This window comes from Harpia harpyja, chromosome 11 (genome assembly GCF_026419915.1).
Source record: "Harpia harpyja isolate bHarHar1 chromosome 11, bHarHar1 primary haplotype, whole genome shotgun sequence".
NCBI lineage: Eukaryota > Metazoa > Chordata > Aves > Accipitriformes > Accipitridae > Harpia > Harpia harpyja.
In genome coordinates, this window is record NC_068950.1 from 21,419,217 (window position 1) to 21,447,056 (window position 27,840).

General features: G+C 38.3%; 2 protein-coding genes across 6 annotated transcripts in view; one reads left to right on the forward strand and one right to left on the reverse strand.

Annotated features, from left to right (window-relative positions):
- DDX59 (DEAD-box helicase 59) overlaps nucleotides 1–1,560 on the reverse strand; it is a 29,943-nt gene extending 28,383 nt beyond the window's left edge. Inside the window, exon 1 of one of the 2 annotated variants that reach the window (XM_052800990.1) lies at nucleotides 1,541–1,560. The gene's annotated coding sequence lies outside the window, so the exon portion shown is untranslated. Of the gene's footprint in view, nucleotides 1–1,428; nucleotides 1,518–1,540 lie in introns of those variants that run through there. The other variant, XM_052800989.1, reaches the window with a different exon arrangement.
- Nucleotides 1,561–1,735: 175 nt separating this feature from the next.
- Nucleotides 1,736–27,840, forward strand: part of CAMSAP2 (calmodulin regulated spectrin associated protein family member 2) — a 90,951-nt gene continuing 64,846 nt past the window's right edge. For all 4 annotated transcript variants that reach the window (XM_052802205.1, XM_052802206.1, XM_052802207.1 and 1 more), the window contains exons 1-2: nucleotides 1,736–2,546; nucleotides 14,377–14,636. In XM_052802205.1, coding sequence (XP_052658165.1) covers nucleotides 2,408–2,546; nucleotides 14,377–14,636 — 399 coding nt within the window. In that variant the 5' untranslated portion in view covers nucleotides 1,736–2,407. The remainder of the gene's footprint in view (nucleotides 2,547–14,376; nucleotides 14,637–27,840) is intronic.

Genomic DNA, 27,840 nt, shown 5'->3' on the forward strand with positions numbered 1-27,840 from the left:
TACCACTTATGAGTGGTATGTGTGACAGTTTGGGAATCTCATCCCAGACAGCATATGGGGAGATAGTCAGCAATAATCTCTTCAAATGTTGACCTCCACAACCCTTTCATTTACTCATTACTAGTAAATATAGATTCATGTCAGTAAAGTACACTATTGCCTCATAATCATGATATTTCTATCATTGTGCACATGAAGTGCTAGAAGCAGAGCCATGTAACAATGGAAAATCTCTCCAGATCAATTCACAGTCCACTTTAAACACAAAGAAATAACAGTCTGTATAAAATATTATTTGAAACCTTACAGTGTCATGCTAAAACTGTGTCTAATTTTTTTCCAAACTCAGTGGGGCTAAAAAAAACCCAAACCCCTCAGACTGCCATCCTCTACTGAAACAGATTAGGAAGACACTAAATTACCACAAAAGGAAAAAAAAATTTAAAAAGAGGCAGGTTAGCTAATAATTACTGTAAGTCAGGAGTGGTCCTTTAGTGACACAAGAAAGCTCACAGAGAAAAAACTAAATATAAAAATGAACTACTAATTTTTGGCCAGATCAGCTTCTTGAACTGGGTCATCACAGCTGCTAAAGCACCCAGGCTGGCAGGGAAGGAGGGCACACTTCTACGTTACACCAACCTAATAACTATTCGTTGCCAAAAAGCACAAATTTACTACGCCCTGGCACTGCTGCTCACTCAATTACACAGTGCCCACGCAAAAGAGAGGCTGGGCCTTCCCATCAGCAGTGGCCGGTCACCAGCACGGCTTGGTAACCACCACAGCCACACCTTCAGACCCCTACTTCAAAGCTAACTCATCCGATTTTGTTTAAATGCAAGTCATTAATCACCCAGTTGCTAGTTCCTACTGTGACTAATACTTCTTTCCACACAGGCCACTGTTAAAGTGATTTTATATATTTCCAAAACCAGCCCAGGTACTTGTAAGCGAGACAGCAGATGGTCTCTAGGGCAAATTGTTACTACTGCCTGTTATTACAGCTATTACGTGAACAGGCCCTGAACCATTTTAAGGCAGTCATTCTTCTACCCGAGTATTTGAGAAGTTATATATAGACGCAATTTAAAATAGGAGGAACAAATGCCCACGAGAGGGACGAGAAGCCCGCCTCCTCGGCAGCGCGCCCTACTCCCGTCAGCGCGGCCCCGACCCACCGGCCCCCCCTGCGGCGAGGCGGCCGCCAGCACCGCAGCCCGCCCGTACACACGAGGCAAGCTGCAGCCCCAGCGCGCGGGCTGATCCCGAGCTTCCCCGAAGACGCCACACAAGGCCAGCGGCTGCGCGCGGGAAGGCCTGTCCGGCCCCACTGTGGAAAGCGGCGACGCCAGCAGCGGGTGGGCCCCGCGGCCGAGGAACACCGCCCTTTTCCCCACAGCCAGGCACCGCCAGACGCCCCCTTACCGGCGGGAAACACTCCACCCCTCTCTCCCGCTGCCGCTGGGTTAAGGCTGGGTAGAGCCTGCCCGCGCTCCCTCGCCCCCCGCCCCCCCCCCCCCCCCGAGACGAGACCCACCCCGACCAACCCCGCCTGAGGCGAGGGCCCGGCCCGGACTGGCGCCAAGAATCCCCCTGTGAGGAGGGGGCGGCCACGTGACCACTGGGCGGCGGAGGGCGGCGAAGGGCAGCCCGGCCCGGCCCACCCCGCCCCTCCCTCTCGCGCTCCCCTCCCCGCCCCGCCCGACCGGGGAGGCGGTGGCCGTGGCGTAAGCGCATGCGCAGCCGCGTTTCGCCCATCCAGTGCGGCAGCCGCGGGTGGAAAAACCGCAGCGGCAGCTGCTGAGGGGAGCCGGGAGCACTGGCGCCTTGCTGAGGGGCGGCTGGGGCAGCGCCCGGGTCCGGGCGCGGGGCAGCGACGGGGTAGCTGGCATCGCTCCCGGCCCGTCGCAGGCCGCCACTGAGGCGGGGCGGCGTGGCGGGCTGCGCAGCGTTTTGGGGCTGGTTCCCGGCGTTTTGACATCTCGGCGCCTCCGCCGGGGCCGGGAAGGGCCGCGTGCCGGCCCGCTGCGGCTACGGGGGCTTTGCCGGCGGCTCCCGCCCCGAGCCGGGGGGCTGGCGGCCGCGGCGGCCTGGGGCTCCCAGCCCTGGCCGGAGGGTCTCCCCGGGGAAGGGGGGGCCGGAGCCGCCGGGGGCCGTTTTTCGGAGGGTGGGGGGCGGCGGCGTGAGAATTGAGACAAAGAGCGAGGAGGAAGAAGAGGACACTCGGGCTCTGCCACATTCCTGTGAAGAGGAAGGCGGGAGGCGGCGTTAGCCCTTTACGGACAGCTGGGTTCAGCGCTGCCCTCAGCTGCTGTTGGCGTATTTACAGACGTCTCTCCCGGCCGCGGGAGGAGGAGGAGGAAGAGCCATGTAAGTTCTGAATTGCCAGGCGTCCTGTGAGAAGATGGGGGATGCCGCAGACGCCAAGGAGATGAGGAAGACTTTCATTGTTCCTGCCATCAAACCCTTTGACCATTATGACTTCTCCCGAGCGAAAATCGCCTGTAATCTCGCCTGGCTGGTGGCCAAGGCCTTTGGGACAGGTAGGTGGCGTCTTCTTCCCTTTCTTTGATGCTGGTTCCTGCTTGGTTGCTTCGCTCCTGAGGACGTGCGAGCCCTTCCCTAAGGAGCTGGGAAGGGGGGGGTAGGAGGTGCGTAGGAAATGGTTTTGGTCTGTTCCCTCATCTTCAGGTTCTCTTACACCTTGTGGGGTTTCTTGGTTTTCTTTTGTTTTTCTTTAATTACCTGTAATCTTTTTGGAGTAGTACTACTGTTTCCATTAGCGGGAAATTTTTGTGTAGTGGAGCTAATACAATTTTATTTGAGGAACCGAACTCTGTAAATGGCGTTTTATTTATTCCTCAGGTCACACTTCTAGAATGCGAAAAAACACCAGCAATCCATGTTTATCTGTTGTCTCGAAAATTTTCCTAACATTGTTTAAGAGCTGAATTGGGGGCTAGCGATAGAAATGGATGTGTGCTGTTAGTTTTGACATGTGTGACACAGTAGCCTGTAGCCATTTGAGTGGTTAAGCAATAAGAAGGGTTTCAGGAAAAAGAGCGTTTAATGCCAGGTTTTGGCCTGCACAATACAGAAGGCTCTCCTTGTCTGTAAGCGTAAATGGAATTGATTGTAATGCCTCCGAAAGGCATTACTGCTCCGTCTTGGAAAACCTGGGCCTTGAGGAGTACCAGACCTATTATTCTATGCCTGAAATATTGTTGGGCCTTGAGGAATACCAGACTTACAGAGGTCTTCCAAGGGAAGCGTTTTGAAAATTTACTAAGCCGTTGTTTGTTTTGGTTTGGTTTTTTTAATATTGCTTTAGAATATTAATGACTTAATTTTCTGTGGATTAAAAACAGATTTTTTTCTTTGATAGGTGAGTTAGATATTAACAGTCAACATTTTTATTCGTGGTCTTTGTAGAATAACAGGAAAAGGTTCCTCCTGGAATTTTTCACCTTTTGCATTTAGGGCCAGAGCCTTGTTATGTATTTGAATGGGGTTAAAGGTGTACCTTTATGATGCCCCTGGGAACTGTTGATATTTGATGTAGTGCTTCCAGAAAGCTACTTTTGAAGTGGTTGAATCTAGTGAAATTTCAGTAAGGTCAGTTATCTACTGAAATAAAGTGCATGTTCATCACTTCAGAAAGAAAAAAAAAAAACCACAAAAAAAACAAAAAAAAAAACCCCCCCAAAATCAAAATACTGTTTCCATATAAAGATTTGTCAATAAACTCTGCTTACCCTCCTTTGTGAAATCTGGGCAAGTATATAGTATTTTTATGTATGGCTTTATTAGTTATGCAGACATGCAAGGTAAAATAGTAGTAGTGAAATTCTTGGAAGTACTTGATTCAACATTTTCAGAGATCATCATCTTTTTAGGTAGTGTGGTTCTGTAGGCTCTACTCCTGGTATTATGGGTGTACAGTGCTTGTGCAATTATATAACCCAGCATTCTAACCTGAAAACCTTTTTCTACTGGAGTTTGACAAATTCTCAGCCTGTGGTTGAAATGTCTTGGTTTATATTGGTTGAGTTGCTATTGGATGTGTAAAGCAACTTGCAGGGTACTTTTCTGCTAGTTTCTATAGAAAGTGTGATCCAAAACGAATTCCTTTACTCTTCATTACTGTGGTTGTTCCAAGAGGCACAAATGAAACGTGGTTAGAGGATGCAATAGCTCCATCTGCCCTCTAAATACTGCCATAATGTAATAGGAGGAGGAGAAGTAAACATACAAAATTGTAGCGTTTCTGATCTCACAGTTCTTCCACTAGGTTAATATCACTGGTAGCCTCGAAGAGTTGGTGGCTGAAGTACGGAAAAAAATTATACAGGACTGGCATGTCCACAATACAAATGCTTCCTTTATACTTAGAGTGAAACAGAAGAACTGACCTTCGTCTTTTCCAAGAAGGAAGGAAGTTTGGGTTCGTTAAATTATTTCAATTCTTCGGAGTAGATCACAACCTCAGTCGTGTCTTCTACCTATTGCTATATACATTTGTACAAAAGAAATACAAAGGATGATTAGTGTGCTTATGGATGCCACATTTTATATCTTTTTTTTTTATCCCTGAAATGTTGGAATTCCTTAAGTGGGCAGGGGAAGTGAAGGATTTTTCCCCACCCTCTCTTAAATAAATTAATGCCATTCATTTTGATTAATGAAAAGTAAGTTGTTGCAATCGTGTATCCATTGAAGAAATCTAAATCTTTATGTATCAAATGGGCACATCTTTCACTGGACATATTTCACGTTCTTAAAAGCATATTTTAGTACAATCAAAATCGTGGATACGGCTTGGCTAGGTGTTGTGAAGAGAATCCTCTCTTGAAAAAAGACTTTGAAATAGGTACTGTTCATTAACATTTAGTAGTGACTTTTGGTGTTTGATGATTGATATCTGCATCCAAAAACTGAGACACCAGTTATATATTGCTGTTGTCCTCAGTGAAGCTGCAAGAATAGAGTCTGGCCCACAACACAGGCAAGTCATGTTGAAGGCATCTTGTATGAATAATTTTTTAAGAAGTAGTAATTGAAGACAGTGTTCATATTTAAGTGTTGAGGGGAGTGTAGGATTTTGTGCCTTGGTGTTTTGCTGCAAGAAAATGTATCGGTGTTAGGATGGGTCAGGGTAAATGTTTCGTAATAACCAAATGATTTAAGTGACACAACTTACAGTAACTGAAAGGAGGAAAAATTAACAAAAAGTGTGAAGTATGGAAGTGGAAATGTTTGACCTTGGAAATTAAATCTGCAAGCACTAAATTTCAGCATTAACTCCCAATGCTGGGAGTTAACCATTTCAGTATAGAAAACTGCTTTCCAAAGAAGTGGTTGAACTGTGTTGATAGTATATGCTTTGACTTAAAAGTATAATAGGACCTACTTCATAGAAATAATGTAAAAAAGGTCTTGATGTTGTGTTACTCTGTGTCCTTTTTATTTCTAAACAGAAGTGGGTTTCATTAATTTTGAGTGTGAAGTTTTTGTCTTCTCACTCTACTATAGTCATAGAAAATGTGGCTAGAAAATTTGTTTTCCATCCACCATCCTAAAGACAGGCTGAGCTAAATATACATTGTTCCTGACAGATGTTTGTTTAGCCTGTTTTTTGAAAATCTGTAATTATAGAGATTCCACAGTTTGTCTGCTAGTCAGTTTGAATCCTTATTTATCTCTAGATGTTAGAACAGCATAATAATCTTGATGTCTTTTGCTATACTGTAAACCCATTACTGAACCTATTCCTGGTGGATGTGAGAATGGTGGGTGCCTTACCTCTTTATAACACCTTCCGCGTAATAAAAACAGTGTCTCCTATCTGTTCTACTGTTTAGACAAAACAGACTTTTTTTCAACTTACTTTTTGTAAGTCAAGCTGGTTTGGACTGTGTTTTGTGTTTTGTTTTTTCCCTGTATTTTTTCTGTGGTCAGGTTTGCATGAATTTTGTACTTAAATCTAGATCTAATGGTCCAGCTAAACCCTTACCGGTACAGGCTAGATTTGAAAAATTACTTCATCTTTCCAACCTGTAATACTCTCATTTAATCACTAGAATACAATGTTTGTCATTTTTGCATCAGCGTAGAATTGTTGACTCATTCAGTCTGTGATTCACTGTAGCTCTGTATCTTTCTCTGCAGAACTGCTGCCTACTCAGTTGTTCCCATCTTGTAATTGTACAGTTGTAGGTTCCTGCTTTGCAGCTATACTTATATAACTGCATCCTATTTTCAAACCACTTCTTCCACTTATCAAAATAATCTTGAATTATAATTTTGTCCTCCAAAATGCTGTCAATCCCTTTGTAGCTTGGAATTGCTTCTCTAAAACCTCAGCTAGTATGGATGAAACTACTAATTCTTGAACCTTGAAGTACATGTTATTCCTATTTGATTGGGGACCTCTGAGTACTCTTGGAAAATTGTTTTCCAGACAGCTTTGCATCCAATTTTTAGTTACTAAGTTAAGACTGTTACTGACATGTATGATTTTCAGAAAATTATGGGAACAATTTTAAAGTCAAGTTAAATCTGTAGCTGTTCTACTATCCATAAAACATATTATCCTGTCACAATAATAAATTTCACTGGTTTAGCATGAGTTTTTTTCTGAGAGGAATAAACTAAAAACTAAATAAAAGCTGCACAAACCTGAGTGCTTATCCTAAACATTGCTGTTTTCTGCAGTCAAAATAAAATAGTCCATCCATCTTTTAACATTAAATTTATCCTTTATAGGTGTCTGAAGCAATAGATTACAAATTGCATCATCTGCAACTAAACATTACCCAAGAAACTTAAAAGTACCTTTCTCCTGGTGATTAATGTGTTCAGAATTCACATGCAGCTACTTACTGCTGTTTGCAGATGTTGCCAGTAAAACCATGAAGGGAGGAAATGAACATTGTGTATCTGACAGAAACAAGTTTTAACTAAATACTCTAATCTGTTATGATGGGTGTTGCAGGCTAGAACATCTTTTAATCTTTCCTTAGTAGATCTAACTTCTTTACTTTTACTCAGTATGGCAGCTAGCAAAAACTTGCACAGGAGTTTGGAGTATAAAAGTAAATGTTTGAGATTCTTGGGAGGAAATTTTTTTTTAATAGATTGCTTTCCATCACATCTCTAAAATAGTTGCTGACAAATTGATACTTTACTCAATCCTACTAAAATCAGTTGATTGGACTAATCATCTACTGAGATGGTTTAGTTATAAGTTGATTGTGTCGCTTCTTTCTGTGGAACACACTTAAAACATGATTTGACTGTAGATCACTTTTTTAAAGTAAATAATTAAAATTGTATGAGCTTCTGGATCTATTAGGTTTGGCAGAGTCATCTGAGGTTGTAGACTGTGTGTGTACAAAAGTATGGGAAGGTGAATTAGTAAGTTAACAGTTGTCAGGATGCTTACTACATGATAGACCTCAGGTGGAGTAGTTTATAATTTGTTCTTTCAATGACTTCATGTAATTGAGCCTATTCTGAGTCTGTTTGACTTTACAACTGCAGTGTCTGTCTGCAGAATGTAATAGATCTGACAAAGAGACTGTAGCCAAATGCTCACTCATGTCAGGTGGTAAGATGAAATATGTTTCTTCTACCTATACCTGGTTTTTCTCTTATATTTTTTGACCGTTGTTGCTGTTACTACTGCAGATATACCCCCATGATTTAGGGTAATCTGTTGGGTTACTTTAGTCACTCCATGTTTAAAGGTGGCTCTCATTCAAACTTGAAGATTATTTATATGCTGTTAATCAGGAACTTATCACCTTTCCAATATGAGATGTTATGTAATTTCTACAGCTAGCTGGTGGATTTTAATGAGCAAAACTGGACACAATTCCACTCCTGAAACTAATAACTTTTAACTACTTGCTTTGGTAAACCTAGGCCTCTGAATGAATGTTTTTGCTGATCATTCTGGAAAATGAGGCTGGGGGTGAAAAACCTTCAAGACTTTGCAAGAAAAAAAGAAAAGTTCTTTCTCTTCCCCCCTCTCACCTCCCCCCCTTGGACAATACATTATTACTGGATCAGGTGGTAGTAATAAACCTTTTTGCTATAAAGTTGAAATGTAGTGTTTGAAATCTATTTGCCTAATGTAAGAGTTGTATAGCTCTAGCTGCTTCCTATGTGGTTTTTTTTCAATTAGAGGCAGTCTTAAACTAAGAGAACCTGTAAGCCAGACACCAAAGCAGATGTGTCAGCTCATGTCTATCTAGTTATGGCTGGCAAAAAGTTTTCTTCAGTTTAATAAAGTCTTACAATAGTTCAAGAAATAAGTGGTTATCTCTACATTTCTGAAGCCATCTTTTGCCCTAATCCATAGGCTATTTGAATCATACTTTGACTATAACAGTCATCAGGGCACTAGCTGAGTGAGATGGGATTATAACTATACTATTATCTTAATATTTCTCATATCTTGCCTTTCCCAAAAATAAGTTCTGAACTCATGCTAATAAAATTAACGCTGGCAATAAAGGGATCAATTCTTAAGTCATTCTTTTGTTTGTCAAAACCTGAATCAATACGCAGGTCTTGGTAAAGTAGATGTTAAACTTCCTCGTTTTATAGGAAATGCCTCTACCGGACAAATTCTGTATGCTTTGTGAGTTAGCGCTTCCTGTTGTGCTACTGAAGACAGAATTTTGGATGGGATAGACAATTAGTGTGACCCAGTAGAGCATTTCTTATGTGATTCTCAGTATTCAAAAAATAACTGAAGTCTGGGTGGGCTATGAAGGTAGAGCCTGTGCTTTTTCCTGGGATGTTTTGGGGGTTTGGTTTTTGGTGTGCATGGTGTTGGGGTTTTGGGGTGGGTTTTGTTGTGTTTTTTGTGTTTTTTGTCTTTTTTTTTTTGTAGTAAGGAATCCCTTATAAGTGCAGAACTGTTGTTAAAGCAGTGGATAGTGGTCTATTTTTGTGGCATCTAGAGGCAGGAGGGTAGGGTCTGTTTATTCGTAGTACTTCTGTGATGGTAAATCCAAGAATCTCTCAAGTTCAGTTTAGTTAGGTGGACAAAGTTAAGAATTGTGATACTGAAATTCAGTCTGCCATAAACTTATAGAGGTTGACTTTTTAGATACTTGCCCCTAGGCAAAAGTACACCTACTGCCTGCTAGCCCAGAGCAATGTAAGTAGCAGACCGATTCAACAAACCAAAAAGTACAATTTCTTTTTTAATATCAACTGTCTGATTTTGTTTTCTGCTTCCTCATTAAAAGTCTTGTTTCATGATTTTTCTTTTTTCAGTAGCAGCAGTTTGATCCATGGATTACTAACCTGCTGTAAATATTAGAACTGGAGTACTCATCAGATTCCTTGAAGGTGTCTCCAAAATAAAAGAGCGAGTTGAAATGTCTCCCTCCTCTACTGAGGCAACTACCAAAATTCATCAAAAGCAAAATAATATAAATTACGCTTCTCTGACATGTTCTTAGTGCTCTGACTCTTGACTTCCATGCAAGCTCTGTTCTCTTGTGCACAAATGGCAAACGTGGCACCAGAATCCTTGTTGCAAGTGGGAGTCTGAATGAAGTAACTTAACACTGTTACTTTATGACAAAGGCATACCTTTGCTGTCCTGCAGAAAACTGTCAAGTAATTGAGTCCATTAAGATTTGGCATAAATTCATCTACTGGTTTGCACTAGGAAGTGGTTAAAGGTATTAGTTAGAATTTTCATGAAATAATTCTGTATTAAATCTCAAAGTCTTCTACAAATAGTTTTTTTCTTAACGTCTTTGTTGATTGATGTCAGTAACCTGTAGAGATGGAAGTTTTCTAGGCTGAGGCTTATTGTGGCCCTGTGGCTCCCAAGAATGATATATATTTTAATTAGCTCATGGTGAAATATTTTAACTTGTTTATGTCATCCTCAGGAATAAAAAAAAGACAAGACTTTGTTGACAAGGACTTCTAAGCTTTTAGACTTCCTTAATGCAAACATTTGTAAATCTGGAATTATTCACTCTTATAAACCTGAAAAACTCAATGGTTGTGTAACTCAAAGGATTGTATTCATCTGTGTGAAAGTCCAGAAACTTTACAAAAAAACAGTTTGTTTTTAAAGAAAGTGTAAACTGTCTACATAAATACGAATAACTTTTTCCAAAGGAGTAATTCATATTATCCTCCCAAGGAGTAATTCAGACTTAACTGAGCAGAGAGTTTTGTTTATAAAACAGCTTTTAAAGGTAAATTCAGAGGTGGTAGCTATGAATTAATTTTAGATGATTCCTTCCCTTTAAAATGGTCTGTTTAAATGGAAAGTTAAGTTACAATTCTATCTCATGGTGGGGAGAAATAATAATCCCTTGTTTGCTTTAAAGCTTGGAATAAGTCCTTTTTTTTTTCCCTCTCCTGTCCCCGCCTCAAGAGAGCATCTGCAGGACTTTTGAGTCCATTTTAAGTTACGGGAAAATTACCTGAAGATATGTTGAATACTGTTTTAAAGTTAGCCTGATTCTTAAATTTACATTATTGTTTTGGGCTAATGTGGTATTTCCTTTTTATTGTTTTCCCTGTGTGTTGAACTTCTACATTAGCTTCATTTATTCTCTTCACAGTTCAATATTTACAAAATCCAAAATGTCAAACTTTTTGGTTTTTTTTAAACCCATACCAAGAAAAGATTTCCAAAATTGAAACCTGTGTTCCTGTTGACAGTTTTAGGGGAAAAAAACAGGGTGAAAGCAGTCTCTGGAGATCATCTAGTTTAACCTCCTGTTCCAAGAAGAGCTAGCTTCAAAGTTAGGAGAGGTTTCTCAGGGCATTGTCCACTCAGGTTTTGACAGTCCCTGTGAATGGTGGTTTCGCAGCTGAGTCCTCATGCAACCTGTGCTTGCGCTCTGCTGCTTTTGCTGTGAAGAATTTTTTACTTGTCCAGTTGAAATTTCCCTTGCGGCAGCTTGTGTACAAGTCTGTGTTTCTGAAACCTGCCCGTTGGGTGCTGAAAGATTGCAGTTAGATCCTCCCACCACCTCTCCAGCAGAAATACGCCCAGTTCCCTTGGTCTCATCCATATTACATGTGCTCAACTCCCAGAACTCAGTGTCCTGGATATATCTCTCTAACATAATTGCTGTACTTTGCCACAAATTTCAAGGTCAGATGGTACTTTATGGTAGTATGTGCAACAGGGTATTTTTTTAAAAAACGTTCATTTACTTCAGAGTTTCATCTTGGAAGACTCTTGTCAGATGGGCAAAGGAAAGGGACTGGTGAAATGCACTTATTGGGAATTAGTGTTAAGATTCTTCTCTAACAGAGCTGTTTAACAAATCTCCAGTCCTGCCAGAATTGTTAATAAAGGCTTTTGACCCTGTTGGTTGGTCTGGTAATCTGCTGAGAACTGGATGTAGCCTTGAAATTCCTTTCCGCAGGACTGCAGAGGCAAAGCATGCCAATTCTGGAAGGGCTGTTACTTTGAGATCAGTAACAGGAAGAGTTTCCTCTGTATAGCTGCTGTGTCTTTTTTTTTTTTTTTTTTTTGTAACTATAACAAAAATGAGAACACAGTTTGACTCTTCTATCAAGATCTATTCTGATATCAGACAGTTTGGTACATGTTATAAATGGGGAAAAGTGCTTGTGTTTCTGTGTGAAGGGAACTCTCATGAGAATTTTTGGGAAGACTTCTGATCTTGTTGCAGCAGGGATTTCTTATTTGTATGCTTTCACATGTTTTGCTTTTCTAAATTCAGAATAAGTCTGTAGTCACAGTTACTCTTCGTTGCCCCTTGTTTCTGTATTCTATTTCTCTAATAAATTTCTCTTCCGGTTTTATTTTTATGAGCACCAGTCAGTTTCTATTCCAGATGTATTTTTGTGAACACCAATGAAGTAAAAGAAATGGCATACATCTCATTTTGTCTCTTGATGTATTTTTCAGGAGCAGAAGTATAATTTATAAATAATTCTTTGGTAGTTATGATCTTGATTTTTTTTTTTAAGTGTATTGAGGTTTTTTTGTTACTAAACCCCAGTAGTGAATATCATGCTTTCATAATAAATGTGTTTATTGCCTCTTACCTTGTCACTTTAGGGTCTGTTTCGGTGATACGGAAGATCAGAAATTAGTCATTAATAGGTGGTGGGTTTGTTATCTCCTGTCTTTGGATTTCTCTTCTGGCTCATTTTCAGACTTGAAACCTATCATTGTCTTCAGTGTCTTCATCTAATTTCCCATGTGATTCAAAAAGGGGTGTGTGGTTTTTTTTCAAAAAAGGCAAAATCTGCTGCCTCTGCATTGTGAGATATTTACAGAAAATGTTTTCTAATGCTCTCTAGCATGAGGAAATAGCACAAAGATGCTTTAAAGTTGGCATTTGGAATTATAAAGGATGAAGTCATGATGAGGATTGAGCTCTTGATACTGAAGTGGAGATGGATCATGAGGGACTTCAGAAATAATGAGCTTAATATTTAAATAGACAGTGGATGGACAAACAGGGAAAAGAAAGGACAGGTAGAATTGAGATAGATGGAAATAGTACCTAGGGAAGCAGGTGCCTAGCAGCTCATAGAGTTCCTTTATTATAAGTGCCTTTTGTAGTATTGGGTGACTATAGGTCCTACAGAGTCAGTAAGTGAGGCTGGGAAGCGGCAAGAGAAGGTTGGAGTATCATTGCCTGACACTGGTAGATTTTTTGTTAATAGTTTTATTATCTTTTAAAAAGTAATGATGTTAGGCATTAGGCTTGTATTTTAAAGGGTGGAGTAGTTTTGCTGACACTGTATTTTGATCTGTATTCTAAAGCACAGCAGTCAGCTGTCTAGCCAAATTTAGGGTCCTGGTTTAAGCAAATTTATACCCTATACCTCTCTTCCCCTTAATATTCTGAATTTGCAAGTAAGAAGCAATATCTTATCCTTTTTTACCATCCTTACGACATCTTAAAAAGTATGTGTTAATATTTCTTTCCTTTTTTGCACTCTATAATGCGTACCTTCTCCTTCTACAGCTAGAAGGCAGGTGGCTCTTCTTCCAAAGCCCATAATGAAAGCACATGAACTGCAATAGAATATATATATGAGGAAGAAGATCATCTGTCATTATCTTGTGATAGCATGTTCTGTTTTTTCTCTCTCTCCTGCTCCACCCTTATTGGGCTGTTTACTCCACCCTTGCTTCAAACCTTGTCTGTTTAGCCATTTATCCAGCTGAAGGCAAAGGGGATAGAAACCTGGAGTTGCATCACTTTTTTCCTACACATTTTTTTTCCTTTTAGTAATTAAATAGGCTTTTCCGTTTGGGCTCAGGAGAAGTCACATGCTCTTTATCCCATAAATGCTGTTGGCTTAACTAATTTTACAACAATGGAGAGTGAAATTCTTACACGTGGAAAATGGAGCATCTTGCATTGCAGTGTGTATGCCTAGAAGTGTGAAGACTGAAATAATTTCTAAGTTATTTTCCACTTCACTAGTGATTTAATTTCATTTGATCTAGTACCATATTTAATTTATAACCATTACTTTTGTGGTAGACAATTATAAATATAGTCTGTCTGTATTGTGTTGTGTAAAGTATTTGGAAAAACTGTTAGATTGTCTCGAAATGCTAATTTTGCAGTTAAAAGCTCAGCATAAACTTGACAGAATCTTGCATAGCTTTCTGTGGGTGCTAGGCCAGCTCATTGAAAAAGGAGGAAAGCCACAATTGTAAAGGAACTCAGTAACACAGATAGGCAAATAAGAATTCAGTATTTTTTCAGAGGGAAATGGATAATATTTTTTTCCCTCCTTTTATGGTTTTTTTTTAATTCCAGTAAAACATCTATGTATTTACGCTTAACTGCTAGATTGTCATCATTCTATGATGCATGACCTTTGAAATGGATCGTATAGTAATCAAATTTCTCTTGCACATATGAAACTTAGAAGGCTGCTGGGTGGTTGTTTTCCTTTTTGTCTGGAATTATTCTGTGCTAAAATATAATGTTCCATTTCCATTTTATTATTGTAATAGAGATAGGATTTTTGTTTAAATGGGTTTTGTTCTGCCTTTATATGTCTGACCTATATAATGTTATGCCAAAGGAAATGAGAATGTTTGGGCATGTATTTGGAGAAGCCAAGAAATTTTAAATTAATGATGCTGTAAACTGCAGGTTGGCCTTCTGATGTGGCCTCAAGTTTCTATTTATAGTTCAAATGTTACCTTTGTATGCAATTTTCACCAGTGTTTTATATCATGATGACTGGTAAAGACTCTATGCTTTTTTTTAACATAATTTTGAGTTCATACATATAAAAAACCCTAATACTGTATCTATCTTTTCTGATACTGACTAATGCTTTTTTGTTTGGTTGGTTTTTTGGTCTTTGTAGACAATGTTCCAGAAGAACTACGAGAACCATTTTATACAGACCAGTATGACCAGGAGCACATTAAACCACCTGTTGTTAACTTGTTGCTGTCTGCAGAACTCTACTGTCGTGCTGGGAGCCTTATTCTCAAGAGTGATGCTGCAAAACCACTTCTAGGTCATGATGCTGTTATACAAGCCCTGGCACAAAAAGGCCTTTATGTCACTGACCAGGAAAAGTTGGTGACTGAACGAGATCTTCACAAAAAACCAATTCAGATGGTGAGTGTTTAAAGCTTGTGTGTTACATTTCTTCTGTTCTTCTGTGTACTCCCAATAGCTACATATCTGTCTTTTAACATGCATCATTATGTTGAAGTATTTTTCTCAAGAGTTCAGTGTGTTTCATTACTGGGAGGCTTATGATTGTTTTGGTTTGGTTTTTTTGTCTCCTCATAGCAGTCAGTGCAGGTGTATTTCCTCTGTACTAATGCTTGAAAACACCTATCATTCTACTTAGTTCAAGTGTTACATTTTTAAATATATCAGTGACAATATGATCACTTTGATTTCAGTTTTACAACACTGACTGTCAGTGAATATTTCTGTGTTGGAAAAATGGTTTGAAAATAGTTGGGGGGGGTCTCCCTTCATTATGGAAATCTTTGGTTAAAAGCTTTAAGTAAAAACAAACAAACAAAAAAAACCAAAAAAACCCACCAAAACATTTTGACATAGGTAATTCAACCTAATAACATTCAATAGTCACCAGTTGTATTAAGTCAATGTAAAACATACAACAATGCTATATTCTTTCATGGAGACTTTTAATAATATGTCTTTGCTTTATACAACTGCTAAGTAAAACATTAGTTCAACAGCTGAATGATTCTATTACTGAGCTCCTAAGTAATGGATTTTCTTCCCTGTCTGGAGCTGAGTTTAAAAAAAAAAAAAAATCTGTTAAAAGGATGGCTACATATGGTTGTTTATAAAATGACAGTATGATGGAATAAGATTCAACTATATTTTAAGTGAAGTATTTAAAACTATTTTCACCTTTTTATTGTTTAATATTTGGTATAGAAAATAAATTAGGTAAACATAAAGTATAGCACTACAAAGGTTGAGCTGACAAATTCCTTTCTAATACAGAACTTAGGCTTGCTCATTTGAAATCATGAGCAAATTTTATTGTGGTATCAGTGGAACTACTGTTGCTACTGTACACGGAAGTATTTGTGGCACAATCTGGTCTTTTCAGATTAGAATACGTTGGACACGAGGAATAAATAAAATGTCTAATAGAGAAACGACTTCTATAAATTTTCTGTCATCCGTTAGCTGAATTTACACTTTGTAGTCTAGTTTTTCCAGGGTCTTTTTTGTTTGAATCTACCCTCTGGAGTTGGCTGACTGTTCTATTTTAAGTCCTTTGATACTTTCATGATCAGTGACCTGAAGCTGCTGCTAGAACAGAGGTGTGTGAAAATTAATACAGCTATGTTTTTATTGTCAGCTTATTAGCAACTTGTGTTTGCTAACATGTAAGAAGACTAACAAGTATTTGGCAGAATATGACTAGAGAGTCTCTCTTATTTGATCAGTTGGTATCAAGTGATAAGTTGCAGAGGCTTTACAGGTGCAACATGAAAGCTACTAATTAGTAATTAATTATTGATTCCATACAGTATTGCAAAGAAGTACTAGGCCTCTTAGTTTGCACAAATGTTTTTTAGAAGTAGTGGGAGTCAGTTACTGTGATATAAAGACTAGATTCTTTACATCCACTTTGTTTTTATTGTTTATTTGAAAATTCTTTCCTGCTCATAGAATGCTTAAGATCAGAAGATAAAAATATTTCAACAATAGTAATAAAACTAGTCAAGATACTTTTTCCTTATGATTAAGCTGTGATTAGTGAATGCAGATAACTTGAAATCTTGCTAGTCTCTTTTTTTGATCTTGATATTCTTTTCAAAAAGGAGAGCTCAGCAAAGTACAGGTGGCATTTTAGTAAAAAGCTGTGGATAGCAAGTAAGACATACTGAAGTGATATGAAATTTGCAGGACACTTGCAACGGTCATGGGTAGTTTAGGAGTGAGTGTTTTATAATGCTCATAGAAGTCAAAGCATTTAAGAGGTTAAGAAACAAACTTCCTGACCATGTTTTTACAGAACTTAATTCCATTCTTGTCTCTGAAGGAAGATAAGGTTACTGGTTTGCATTTATGAGCCTATGGTTTTCTCATTTGATTTTTCTCATTTGATCCCTTTCTACAGTAGTTGTAAGAGACATCTGTTTTCAGAGTCGCCAGTAGAGAAAATGTGTCAGTATTCTCTAATTAGGTTTGCTGATCTTTAATTCAATAATTAATGTTGCTTAAAATGCATTTGAGTAGCAATTTTGTATTTCCCCTGTGCTTGAGTGGGTGTTTGTGTCTTTCTTTCCTGTGTTGTTTAGGTATAGTCCAGCAAATAGTTATTCAAGCATCAGTGTCATGATAGTTGACATCCCCAGATTCCTACTCTGCCCAGGTCAGTTGTCCCCCCTCCAGCATCAGCAACAGATGAGTGTACTGATGTTGTTGAGTTAGTTCACAAGCAGCTGCGCTGTGACAATGAGAGGGAACACCGGAGTGGAAACACAATCGGCTTGGGCAGAAAGGCAGCCATGTCTAAAACAGTTGCTAACAAAGAAATGGCTGTGAAACTGTAGTCTCAATACTAATATTCTGAGCCCAAGAGTTTTAATTTGTCATGCCATGGTCACATCCCTGTGCAAGTTCCTAGCAGCAACACTACATTTTAATTGGGAAATCTCAACCTTTTTCCTTATTATACAATTAGCAAAGCTGGCAGAGAACTCCAAATCTGGCTGTTGCGGTATTGACAGTCTTAAAATTATCCCCTTGATGTCTTCCTGTACCTTTTCCTAGTGTGCCATATGTCACAGTTTCTACAAGTCTTACAAAGTAAGATGTATATCCTGTTTTAGAGCTTGGAATCATTTTTTTCTTTTTCAATATGTAGAACAGAAAATTTGCATGGGTAATTAACTCATACGTTCTAGTAGACCAGATTGTGTTAAACCTATGCTCAATGTAATTTTGAGCAATTTAATAGAAAATAGTATTGTAGTCTTTCTCTTTGCTAGTCTGTCTTCCCCATGAATAGGGGAAAGATGCTGGTGTTTGTTAGAGGACATTTATTGTTATCTGTTCAGATGTACTGCATTTCTATAGCTGAAAAGGGGTGAGTTATAAAATGAAACTATGGAAAGAGATATGAGTATGGAATGTTTTCATTTTACTTGTGCTTTATAATGTATGTAGCTGCAGTCAACAGACTTGGAATTCCTTGTAGTGTGTTTGTAGCAGTGATGGCTGTGGTGATTAATTGTTGATTTACTTCATATGTGCCTACCTACTAAAGCAGGCATGTCAAATTTTGTCCTCTCTGTTGCTTAGATAGCTATAACTGAACCTTTTTCTAGGAAGTACCTTATATATTAAAGTCTTTGAAAAGTCTAGGAAATGGATGTGTTTGTGCACTGGGGTCAGGGTAGATGGTAGTTTCCTTGTTAGTAATGACTGACTTGGCTGCAGTAGTATCTAATTTGAGAAGCTGCAAGTTATTGTGTTTGTGTGTGTATATCTGTATATACATACATCGGTGTATGTATATATAAAAATTAGTTTCTTTCAGTGGAATGGGTTTAGGAAAGAGGCACTTAAGAAATCAACACAGAGAAACAGGAGCAAAGGCTTCTGTTAAAACCTCCTATCTGTAGGGGTAGGGAAGTCCATGTGGAGTCTGGTTTGGTGTAGTCTTTCTTATGTTTGGTTTATTCACATGTTTTAATATTTGTTTTTCTGGTAAAATTGAAAGCTGTGTTATTCTTTAGGCTTGTTCTGATTTAAAAACTTGTAATTGAAACTGTTCCTGAGAGATTGTATCTTGCAATAACACTAGAACTATTCAGTGGTACCTCTATTTCTGTTCTTCATATATTGCAAGCTATTAAAATTTAGTTCTGTGTTTATTTTTGTTAAATCTTCTTATTTGATAGGATCATCCTGTTGCCTTTATTTTTGGTAGGGGAGCGAAAGAACCAAATATGATGTTATTATTCTCCAGGTTGAAGTTCATATTGCCTTGGCACTGCTACATTAGACTTTAAACAGTGCAGAAATAGTCTAGATCTTGGAATTTAAACAGTGTTAAACCAAGAACCAGAGTATTTTTCTCCTGCAAATTATACTGCAGGTCAGGAGTACAAAAGGAATTACCTGATGCTTAAAAAGTTTCTGAAAGCTAAGTTGCAAAAATATGAGCAAAGCTACTTATTTCAGTTGGCAAGTTCCAATTGCGTTAAAAAAAAAAAAAAAATCTGTCTTAAGCAGACATTTCCATATGGAAATCATATGGGAGATTTTGACAGTCTATAGAAATCAGAAATAGCTTAAGAATTCAGCATGGTTCTGATAGTTATGCAGTAATTTTGTTTTAATGCTTCCACAGATAATATGCATAGATCACTGTTGAAGTCAAGATTATTAACTTTTATATTTCCATGTTGATTTATCTCTTCAAAATTTTGTATTTATTTCATGAGCCAAACTGACTTAAACCTTCAAATGTCAGGTACACAAGAGGAAGGCAGTTTGGATTTTTTCATATTTTTTCCTCATATATGTATTTGATCTCCTTATGTTTAAAAACCATATATATTTGTTCTTGCAGGATGAACCAGAAGAGACTTTTACACAAGTTTCTGCGTCATGCCAATAATTTTATATCAACAGAATAATGTATTTGACAAGCCCAGTCCTTTTACAAGAATTCTGATATTTAACCAGGCTGGCCATTTTGTATTCATATGCTGGTGATCTCTTTTAATTTGCCTCAAGTGGAGGGAAGAATAAACAGATTCAGTGAGTAATTAAGAAATGCTTTCCTTCCCCCAGGTCCCCGCAATGCACTTCTGCCATGTGCGGAAAGGAATAAAGAATCAGTATCTTAGTTCTCTGCTGCCAGATACTCTGCAGGGAAACTGAAGTTGCATAATTACCCAGGCTGTGGACTTATGTATTGCCCGGTCTCTGTCCCTAATGTGGCAGGGCCAAAATCAACTAAATTTTAAGCTTGAGGGGTAATAATGTCTAATCTTGAATACCTGTTTAAAACCAATGTGTGTTGGGGGGTATACAGATACAGTAATGTTAGACTATTAGCAGATTTGCACCAAAAATCTATTTTCCCACCTTTATTGTTGTATGTTGATAGAGTATTTTCATCTGACTTACAAAAAAGGTTAATATCTTGCAAGGTTTCTGAATCAAAAAAAAAAGGGGGGGGGGCATTTTTAGATACTTAGTTCTTAAATAAAATTTAGCTACTAGAAAAAGGTTAGTGAATACCCTGTATATAAATACTGTCTCCAGGAAAATATGCCATACTTACAAATATTTCTTTGTATCATCTTCTCAATATGGGAAAATATAAAAGCTATACTAAGCATAATGCAAGCAAAAAGTGTAACTTTTGTTAATATTTGAACTGTAATTTGGAAAAATACTGTTGCAGAAAAACAAAAATTGTTACCTCCCTAATTTCAAGACATGATTTGTGTGTATGGGTTTTTAATATAAAAAGTAGTGTGTTGTCATCCAAATTGTTTATCCACTTAGCTGCAAATTACCTTCTTCCTTGAAAATGTCTTCTGTGAGGAAGTCTGGCAATAATTCTCTCTGTAGCAGTTTGTGAATCAGGGCTATAACTGAGGTATAATTAGGTGTGCCTGTATTAGCTGCTTAGTGGTGATCAGAAGTGCACATTTGAGGCAAATCTCCATATTTCTCCCAGTTACTGCACTTCTGGTTTGCATTGTGGAGTCATCTCAGGGAGCACAAACTCAATTTCTTTCAGCAGCTAAACTGGAAGATGGGCTCTAGGATTGTACCTACGGTAGCCCACTTGCCAAGGGGTACACATTTCACAGGACTGGAGTAGAGCTGATTGAAGTGAATCCTTTGAGAAGGGAGTAGAGGCGATTTCTGGGACCTTTGCACCGGTTTTGCTTTTCTGTTTTGCAGTACTAGTTGCAAAGTTAGTCATAGCCAATGAAACTTACGTGGAAGGAAGGGGGATTGCTAGTGCTGGTTTTGTACCCATAGCCAGAATCTAGATCTCTTTCTGGATAACATAGCAGACAAGAAGTGGTTAACTCATCCTGCAATCCAGATTTTTGGTCTCTCTGACGAACTGCATCCATTTGAAATGACAGTCCCTCTCATCAGTGGAGTATTTCTCCTTGACAAAGGACTCCAGCAGCTCACCCAGTTAGCTTGCAGCTACATGCTCTAGCCTCTGCATTTTCATGCTGTAGGATTCCTTTAACTCTGTAAAGCAACAAAAAGTGTACTAAACACTTCATAGAACAAAGAAATAAGATGTGGTTTCTGCCCTGAAGAATTTTTTTTCTGGTTTTAGGCATGATGTAACAAGTTTCCATTCCTGTACTATTGTGAATTACTTGTTAGATGAAGACATGTAAAAAGAATTTGCAGTTACTTGACTTGAGCCAATAGATACCATAATTTGTTAGTTAAAACACTAGATTCTAATATTAACTGACTTTTGACATTTAAGCATCTTGCATAGTAGTATGTTTCACAGAAGACTAAAATAATAAGCAAATATAGTGATGAAACAGAACCTGAATTTAGTCTAATATGCCACATAGAACCAGTCAGCTGTGGTTTGGGGCTGGGATAATGTAATCTTTAGATGTTCCACATTTTTTGCTCTATTTCTAGGCTCATCTCTTCACACACGTTCCTTGTAAGGTTCTCATTTGCTTGAAAACAATGATCCAGTATTTTTGCTGGTCTTGCTGTGTCAGATATACCATCACACACTAGTCGGCATTGCACAAATGTCTGTATGACATAGTAAAGCAATGTGGGTACCGAGCTCCCTCAAGCACAAGGTGCCAGTTTGTGCTTTGGTCGTGGTAACTGCTATAACTCTTCATAAAGTTTATTCTGCTCTTAGCATTTTAACTTATAACTTAGTGTCCTGTTAGCTTTTTTCATGCAGCTTATGTTGACTCATAACCTGGGGATTTTGTTTTGCCTGCTGTTTGTTTTTAATTATGTTTGTCTTGTATGTAGAAAATGCTTTTTTTCTGTGTCATGTAAATAGCAGCAGTGACTTGGGATGTGTTCTATAGTATGTTTGTCTAAAATTTAGCATGCGCAAAACAAATACAGGTTATTGGTGTGAGTCATACTAGGGTTTGTTTTATTTCTGTAATTTTCTGGGACTAAAGAGTGTGCTTAATTTAGGCCTGCTCCTTTTCTGAAACTGAAGTCTATGACTGATTATCTGCTACTAGTGCCATTCTTTTGCACTGTAAACGATTAGCTTGGCTGCAGTCAAATTGAGTCACTTCTGTGTTTCTCCAAGCCAGTCGAAAGAAACTGCAGATGAAATTAAAGTACATAATTAAATTGTTCTATGATTACTTTTCTTCATATGTGTGTTAGCCTACAAATAGATGAAAAAAAAATTGCTGTAAAGGACCATAATTTATTAGAAAGATCTCTTGTGGGAGAAAATAGACATTTATTCTGAGAGCATCAGTTTTGAAATCTGTTTAACAAGGACTGTCTGCAAATAAAGGTAGGAATTAACTCCAAAAGGTAATGTAGATATCTGTATCAGAAATCTGTGGAAGACATAGGTAACCACAAAGTCTTCTGCGACATCCTTTGGGTTTTCATGGAATGCTGTCTGCTCAACTCGTGTACCAAGTGTGGCAATTTATGTGGAAGGTAGCACAGCTGCTGCCACCAAAGTTATGTCTGTAAAGAATACAAAGTAGGGATTCTTTGCTGGTCCTTTCCAGCAACTCTAGTGCTAAAAAACTGATACCATCCACTTGCTTTTATGTTTGCAACTCTCCCCACAGAATGAAACTGAAAGCCTTCTATATTTCTCTAGCTTTAATTTTCATTTTTGTGAATTTTTTTCTTCCTCCATCCTTAATTTCAGTACTAAAATCTGTGTAGGATTTTAGCCTTATTCAGTGTTCCAGCTATGTAGCTGGCATTTCAAATTTGTATCGCTAAGAATCCTTGCATGGAAAAGAACAAAATCCGATTGTTCTTTTTAACAGCTCTTGCAGGATTCATTTCAGTTGTGCAGAGCTATTGAATAGACTGTGCTGCCTGTATTGCATGGCAAGCGTGTTTCAGAACCACTATAAAATCCCTGATCTATACAGAACTGGCCTTACATTTGCCTTTGCCAGTTGAACGTATTAGGCAATGTTCTGAAATAGCAGCACATTATCTCATGTTTATTTTAATGTAAAATTGTGGCAATTACATTTAATCTTTTACTAAAATGAGGAGAGAATATTGCAGCACATCTTCCAATTGAGATACATAATATACTAAATAAACCAAACTGATGCTGTTGGAATGATGACAGGAAATTAAGTGAATGTGTACCTTGAGAAGGTAGTACCTCCCAAAGTCAAGTCTCATACCTTTCATGAGAAAATAAAGCAGTGCATCATTATTGACTGTTGTCCGTCTTGTTCTCTTCCTTGCTAATTAGGAAACACAGAGTGTTGTGAGGGCTGAAAAAAAGTTGGTATTCTTCTGCCTTGACCAAAGCTACAGTTTTTGAACCAAAGAGCTTCTGATTGTATTATGTCTTCCTTCTTATGCTGCTGTTAACCGGGGGGGGGGGGGGGGGGGGGGGAAGGAGGTGGTGATGGTGGTTAAATTAAAAAAAAAAAAAAAACAAACCTGAAAAACAGAGCAAAAAAACCCCACTCCTGAAGCCCAACAAGGAAGAACAGTTTAAAGGAGGTATAAGTTATGAAAGAAAGATGGTATGAATTAAAGTCTGTGAAGAATGCCAGATACCATGTAGAAAATGCTTTCTAAAGACATCAGGAAGTATTTTGATTAACCTTGAAAGAAATACTATTTGCTAAACAGAGTTTAAGAACATTTTCTTCCTTTTTCAACAGCACCGTTAAGTAGTGTGGTTCAGCTTTTGGCTGTTGGTTGCTGCTCTGAACTTTCTTTGTATCTCTTTAAATATGTGAAAAGGTTAAAATAAATGTTTAGGGATGGTCTTACTTCTGCTAGGTTAAGTATATCTTGGAGTACAGTAACTAAGCCATCTAAAAAAAGAAGAATCTGTGAATTATTTTAAAGACTACCTAGAAGGTATTTCTTCGTCAGTTAGTTTATTTAAATTATGCTAAGAGAAATCTTTCTCAATAGCCTTCTGCTGGATAGGGGAAAGCTAAAAATCTTGCATAGTTGTAGCAGGCAGTTACTTGGTTAAGAGCGCTGCTTTCTTTCTATTATGGAAAATAGTGAGCTGCTTTTAGCAGGAGGTGTGGGTCTGTCATGTAAACATAAGGAGAGCTTCACTACCAGCTCTGTGTAGTACATACTGTCCTGGTTTCAGCTGGGATAGAGTTAACTGTCTTCCTAGTAGCTGGTACAGTGCTGTGTTTTGAGTTCAGTGTGCGAAGAATGTTGATAACACTGATGTCTTCAGTTGTTGCTCAGTAGTGTTTAGACTAATGTCAAGGATTTTTCAGCTTCTCATGCCCAGCCAGCGAGAAAGCTGGAGGGGCACAAGAAGTTGGCACAGGACAGAGCCAGGGCACCTGACCCAAACTGGCCAACGGCGTATTCCATACCATGTGACGTCCCATCCAGTATAGGAACTGGGAAGTGGGGGCGGGGAATCGCCGCTCAGGGACTGGCTGGGTGTCGGTCGGCGGGTGGTGAGCAATTGCACTGCGCATCATTTGTACATTCCAATCCTTTCATTATTGCTGTTGTCATTTTATTAGTGTTATCATTATCATTATTAGTTTCTTCTTTTCTTTTCTATTAAACCGTTCTTATCTCAACCCACGGGTTTTACTTCTTTTCCCGATTTTCTCCCCCATCCCACTGGGTGGGGGGGGAGTGAGTGAGCGGCTGCGTGGTGTTTAGCTGCTGGCTGGGGTTAAACCACGACACATACACACAGCAACAAGGGGACAAAACCACACTGACTGTTGAAGGAATACAGTTTGTACTCCCCATAATGCAGCAGCTGCTCGCTCCAGTATAGTACAGAAGAATACTGCTAATCTGCATTTGTTAATCTGCACACGTAATCCTGGCAATCTGCCTGCATTTATCAGCAAAGAGCACACTCTGTCATCACAGTAGATGTATCATAACATTAAAATCTTGGTTCTTACAAACTCAGTGGAATTTAACATTATGGGGTTGGGTTTTTTTCCTGAAGTTTAAGGAACAAAGTGTAGTAAGGTCTCCATAGTATGTCTAGTCTTTTTGTTTGACACTTAGGGAAATGCAATAAATAGCAGTGCATTTCAGTCATTTGTATGAACTGGTAGGTTTTCTATGAACTGTTAGGAAACTTTATTACCGTGCAGAAATGTATCTCCAAATTACCCAAAGCAAAATCCAATAGAATTGGTCCTGTGTAAATAAAATACTTTAAGACTTGTATTAAAACATCTGGCAACTTGTTAAAGTATTTAAGTTATAAATTGATTGTAATAGTGCTTGTTAACAAATTTGCTGTCTACTGTAAATGTGGAAGATTTTTAGCTTTCCCCCATCCATCAGAAGGTCATTAGGAAGGGTATCTCAGTATAATGTATTTCTTTGCCTTCCCAAACCATGAATCTGAGACCAGTGGATAAATAGCAAAGTCGACATCAGAGAAGTCCTACAACTTAACAATTTTTAGAAAATTGGAAGAAGCTATATTTATCACAATTTGTATAATCATCTAGCAGTAGCTAGAGATCCAAATCAGTCAGTTGCCAAGACTGATGACATTTCTCAAAAGCTGAAATGGCAAGAGCTCTTCATAAGCTTTAAGTTGGATGTTTGGAACACAGTTTAGAACACCTAGCAGTCAATATTTATGAAATAAGTATATACAATGTGAAGTGTGTATAGAAATTTTTTTAACTGTTTGGTTTGATAAAGAAGTGGCATGTTAAAAATTTTTATGAGCTTTAAAATAAGAAAAATTACAAAAAAAGCAGAGTGAATATGTAGACACTGGGTAAGCACGTGACAGTGGATCAGATTAATTTTACATGACGTAATTATTAAATGTATGCAATATGAAATCTCATTATATAGGGATACTTAATGTTTCTTAAATATGAAATTGAGGTATCTGTTATATTATGAAAGGATACTAATATATTTTGAAGTAAATTGCACAGTGACATTTAGGCAACAAACCTACTGCAGTAGGTACCTATTAAGTGCTGTTGAAAACAGCTAGAAAATGCAATCTGTATTATCAACAGCATTTGTTGAAAGGTTTAGTTACAGAAGTTATACTACCTTACCTCTTTTTTACTGACACTGGCCTGCTGACTTAAAATTTATAAATTAATCTTTGGGGTGTGGGGCCAGTGGGGACTTTATTTTGCCATATCAGCAGTCAGAAGAACCCTACCATCTGAAAGTCTCATTTTTCTTAAATGTCTGCCTGAAGTCTTTTCTGCGGTATCAGCCCCTTATTTTGTCCTGTGTCTACTATGAACATGAAGAACAGTTTATTCCCTTCCTTTTTGTAGCAGCCTTTTATGTGTGGACAGGTAGTGTCTCTCGCACTCTGTTTTTCAAACCTTATCTTCATTCCAAATGTCCTCCATTTAGTCCCAATCCTTCTAGACTGGTTGTGCTGAAAACTGGACCCAGGGTTCTGAGTGGGACCTTGTCAAGGCTTGTAGGGCACAATGGGTACTGGTGCATTTTTTGCAAACTAGAGTCTGCAGTTGACACCCCCCTGTATGTCAGCTGCCTCTTTTGTGGCAGCATGACATTCTTTGTATGCTCATGTTGAGGTGGTTATACTCTCTAACCTCAGATCATGTCTGCTGATCAGCAGTTTACTTAGGTGTTCTCCATGCTGATGTAAAAGGTTAATACGAGTTTTGTCTACCATATTAAGATTAGTTTGGAACCGAATATACCATATATTGGTGATATATGCTTTGGTGGAAAATACCCTGTGCTTGATTTCCCTTCTTAAGGGCATGCTGTGAAGGAATGAACATTTGTAAAGGCTTCCTTGTCGATTACATGAAAAGAATTCTGTAAATCTGGGTGGTTTGTTTCTGTGGTACTGTTTTGTGAAGGCAGCCAGCTTTTAAGGAGCTCAATTCACCTTTAAGCATTGTGTTACAGTAACACCTTTGATGCTGGGGGGGGGGGGGAGTTAGTGAAATACAGTACTATGTGGGGTTACATCCCAATACATAAAAGGAAAACCATGGAATGGACAACATGTTGAGGGAAAGAAAATCCAGTTTACAATTTTGAACAGGTTTTACTCTTTTTGCTCTTTTTTTTTCTTTCCCTTACCCCTCTTCTTAACTCCCCCATTCCCAAAAGCAAAACCAAACCTGTCTAATGATACTTAGTAGTTCCCTGTAAAGACATGCTTGTGTATGTGAAGTTTAAGAAAAAAAAAAATTTTAAAAATGCTGTGACTACCCATAGAAAGACTGTAAGTTAATGTAATTCAGTATATCATTTTGTCAGGGAAACCTCCTAACTTTTGTGTTGCTGATTTCTTTGTGGTAAAAGGTATTTAATAGGTAGGTGCCTGCAAAGAATGAGATTATTCCAAGTCTTGCTTTTAGTTTTTATTCAGCAACAGGAAGAAATACAGAGACAACTTAAGTGGCTGGGAAGTAAAATAGTATGGTAATGATGGAGTTGATGAAGAAATATGTATAGACACTAGCAAAGAACTGCTAGAGAGAAGAAAAACCTGATGCTAAAAGTCCTACTCAATTAATTTACTTACTGAACTTGATATCAGTTTTAGTATAGTAATTAGACAATAATGGCATCAGTCAAATTACTCCAGTGTCTTCTAAGGTGTTATGGTGTCTCTAGGAACTCTCCAGTACTTTTTTTTTTCTTTTTTATTGTTAGTTAGCATCATGAATTGCATTTTCTCTAAGTCAGCACATGCCTGAAAATTCCTTTTTTTCCAGGTCAAAGCTTTGGGAAAAAAAAACAGTCCTGCTGAAGTACTATATACTTTCAACAAAAAAAAATTAAGATAATACGCATATGCCTCTAGGCATTGAGGGATAATTTATATGGTTTTCCCAGAACATGGGGAAACTGAGAACTCATGTAACAGGCTACATGTGGCTTGGTATTATTGGCTTGTACTGATTATGCGGGAGGGAGAAGGATAATACATCCTTGCTTGTTCTAACAAGATCTGATGTCTTAATGACTTAAACACAGTTATGCTCTTATCGTACATATGGCTGTAGTGTCAATTATTTTAGGTTCCTTTTCTCAAACAACTTTAAACCTTTACTTTACTAGAGAAGATAGTACCTTTCTGATTACTACAGCTTGCATTTTTTTCAGC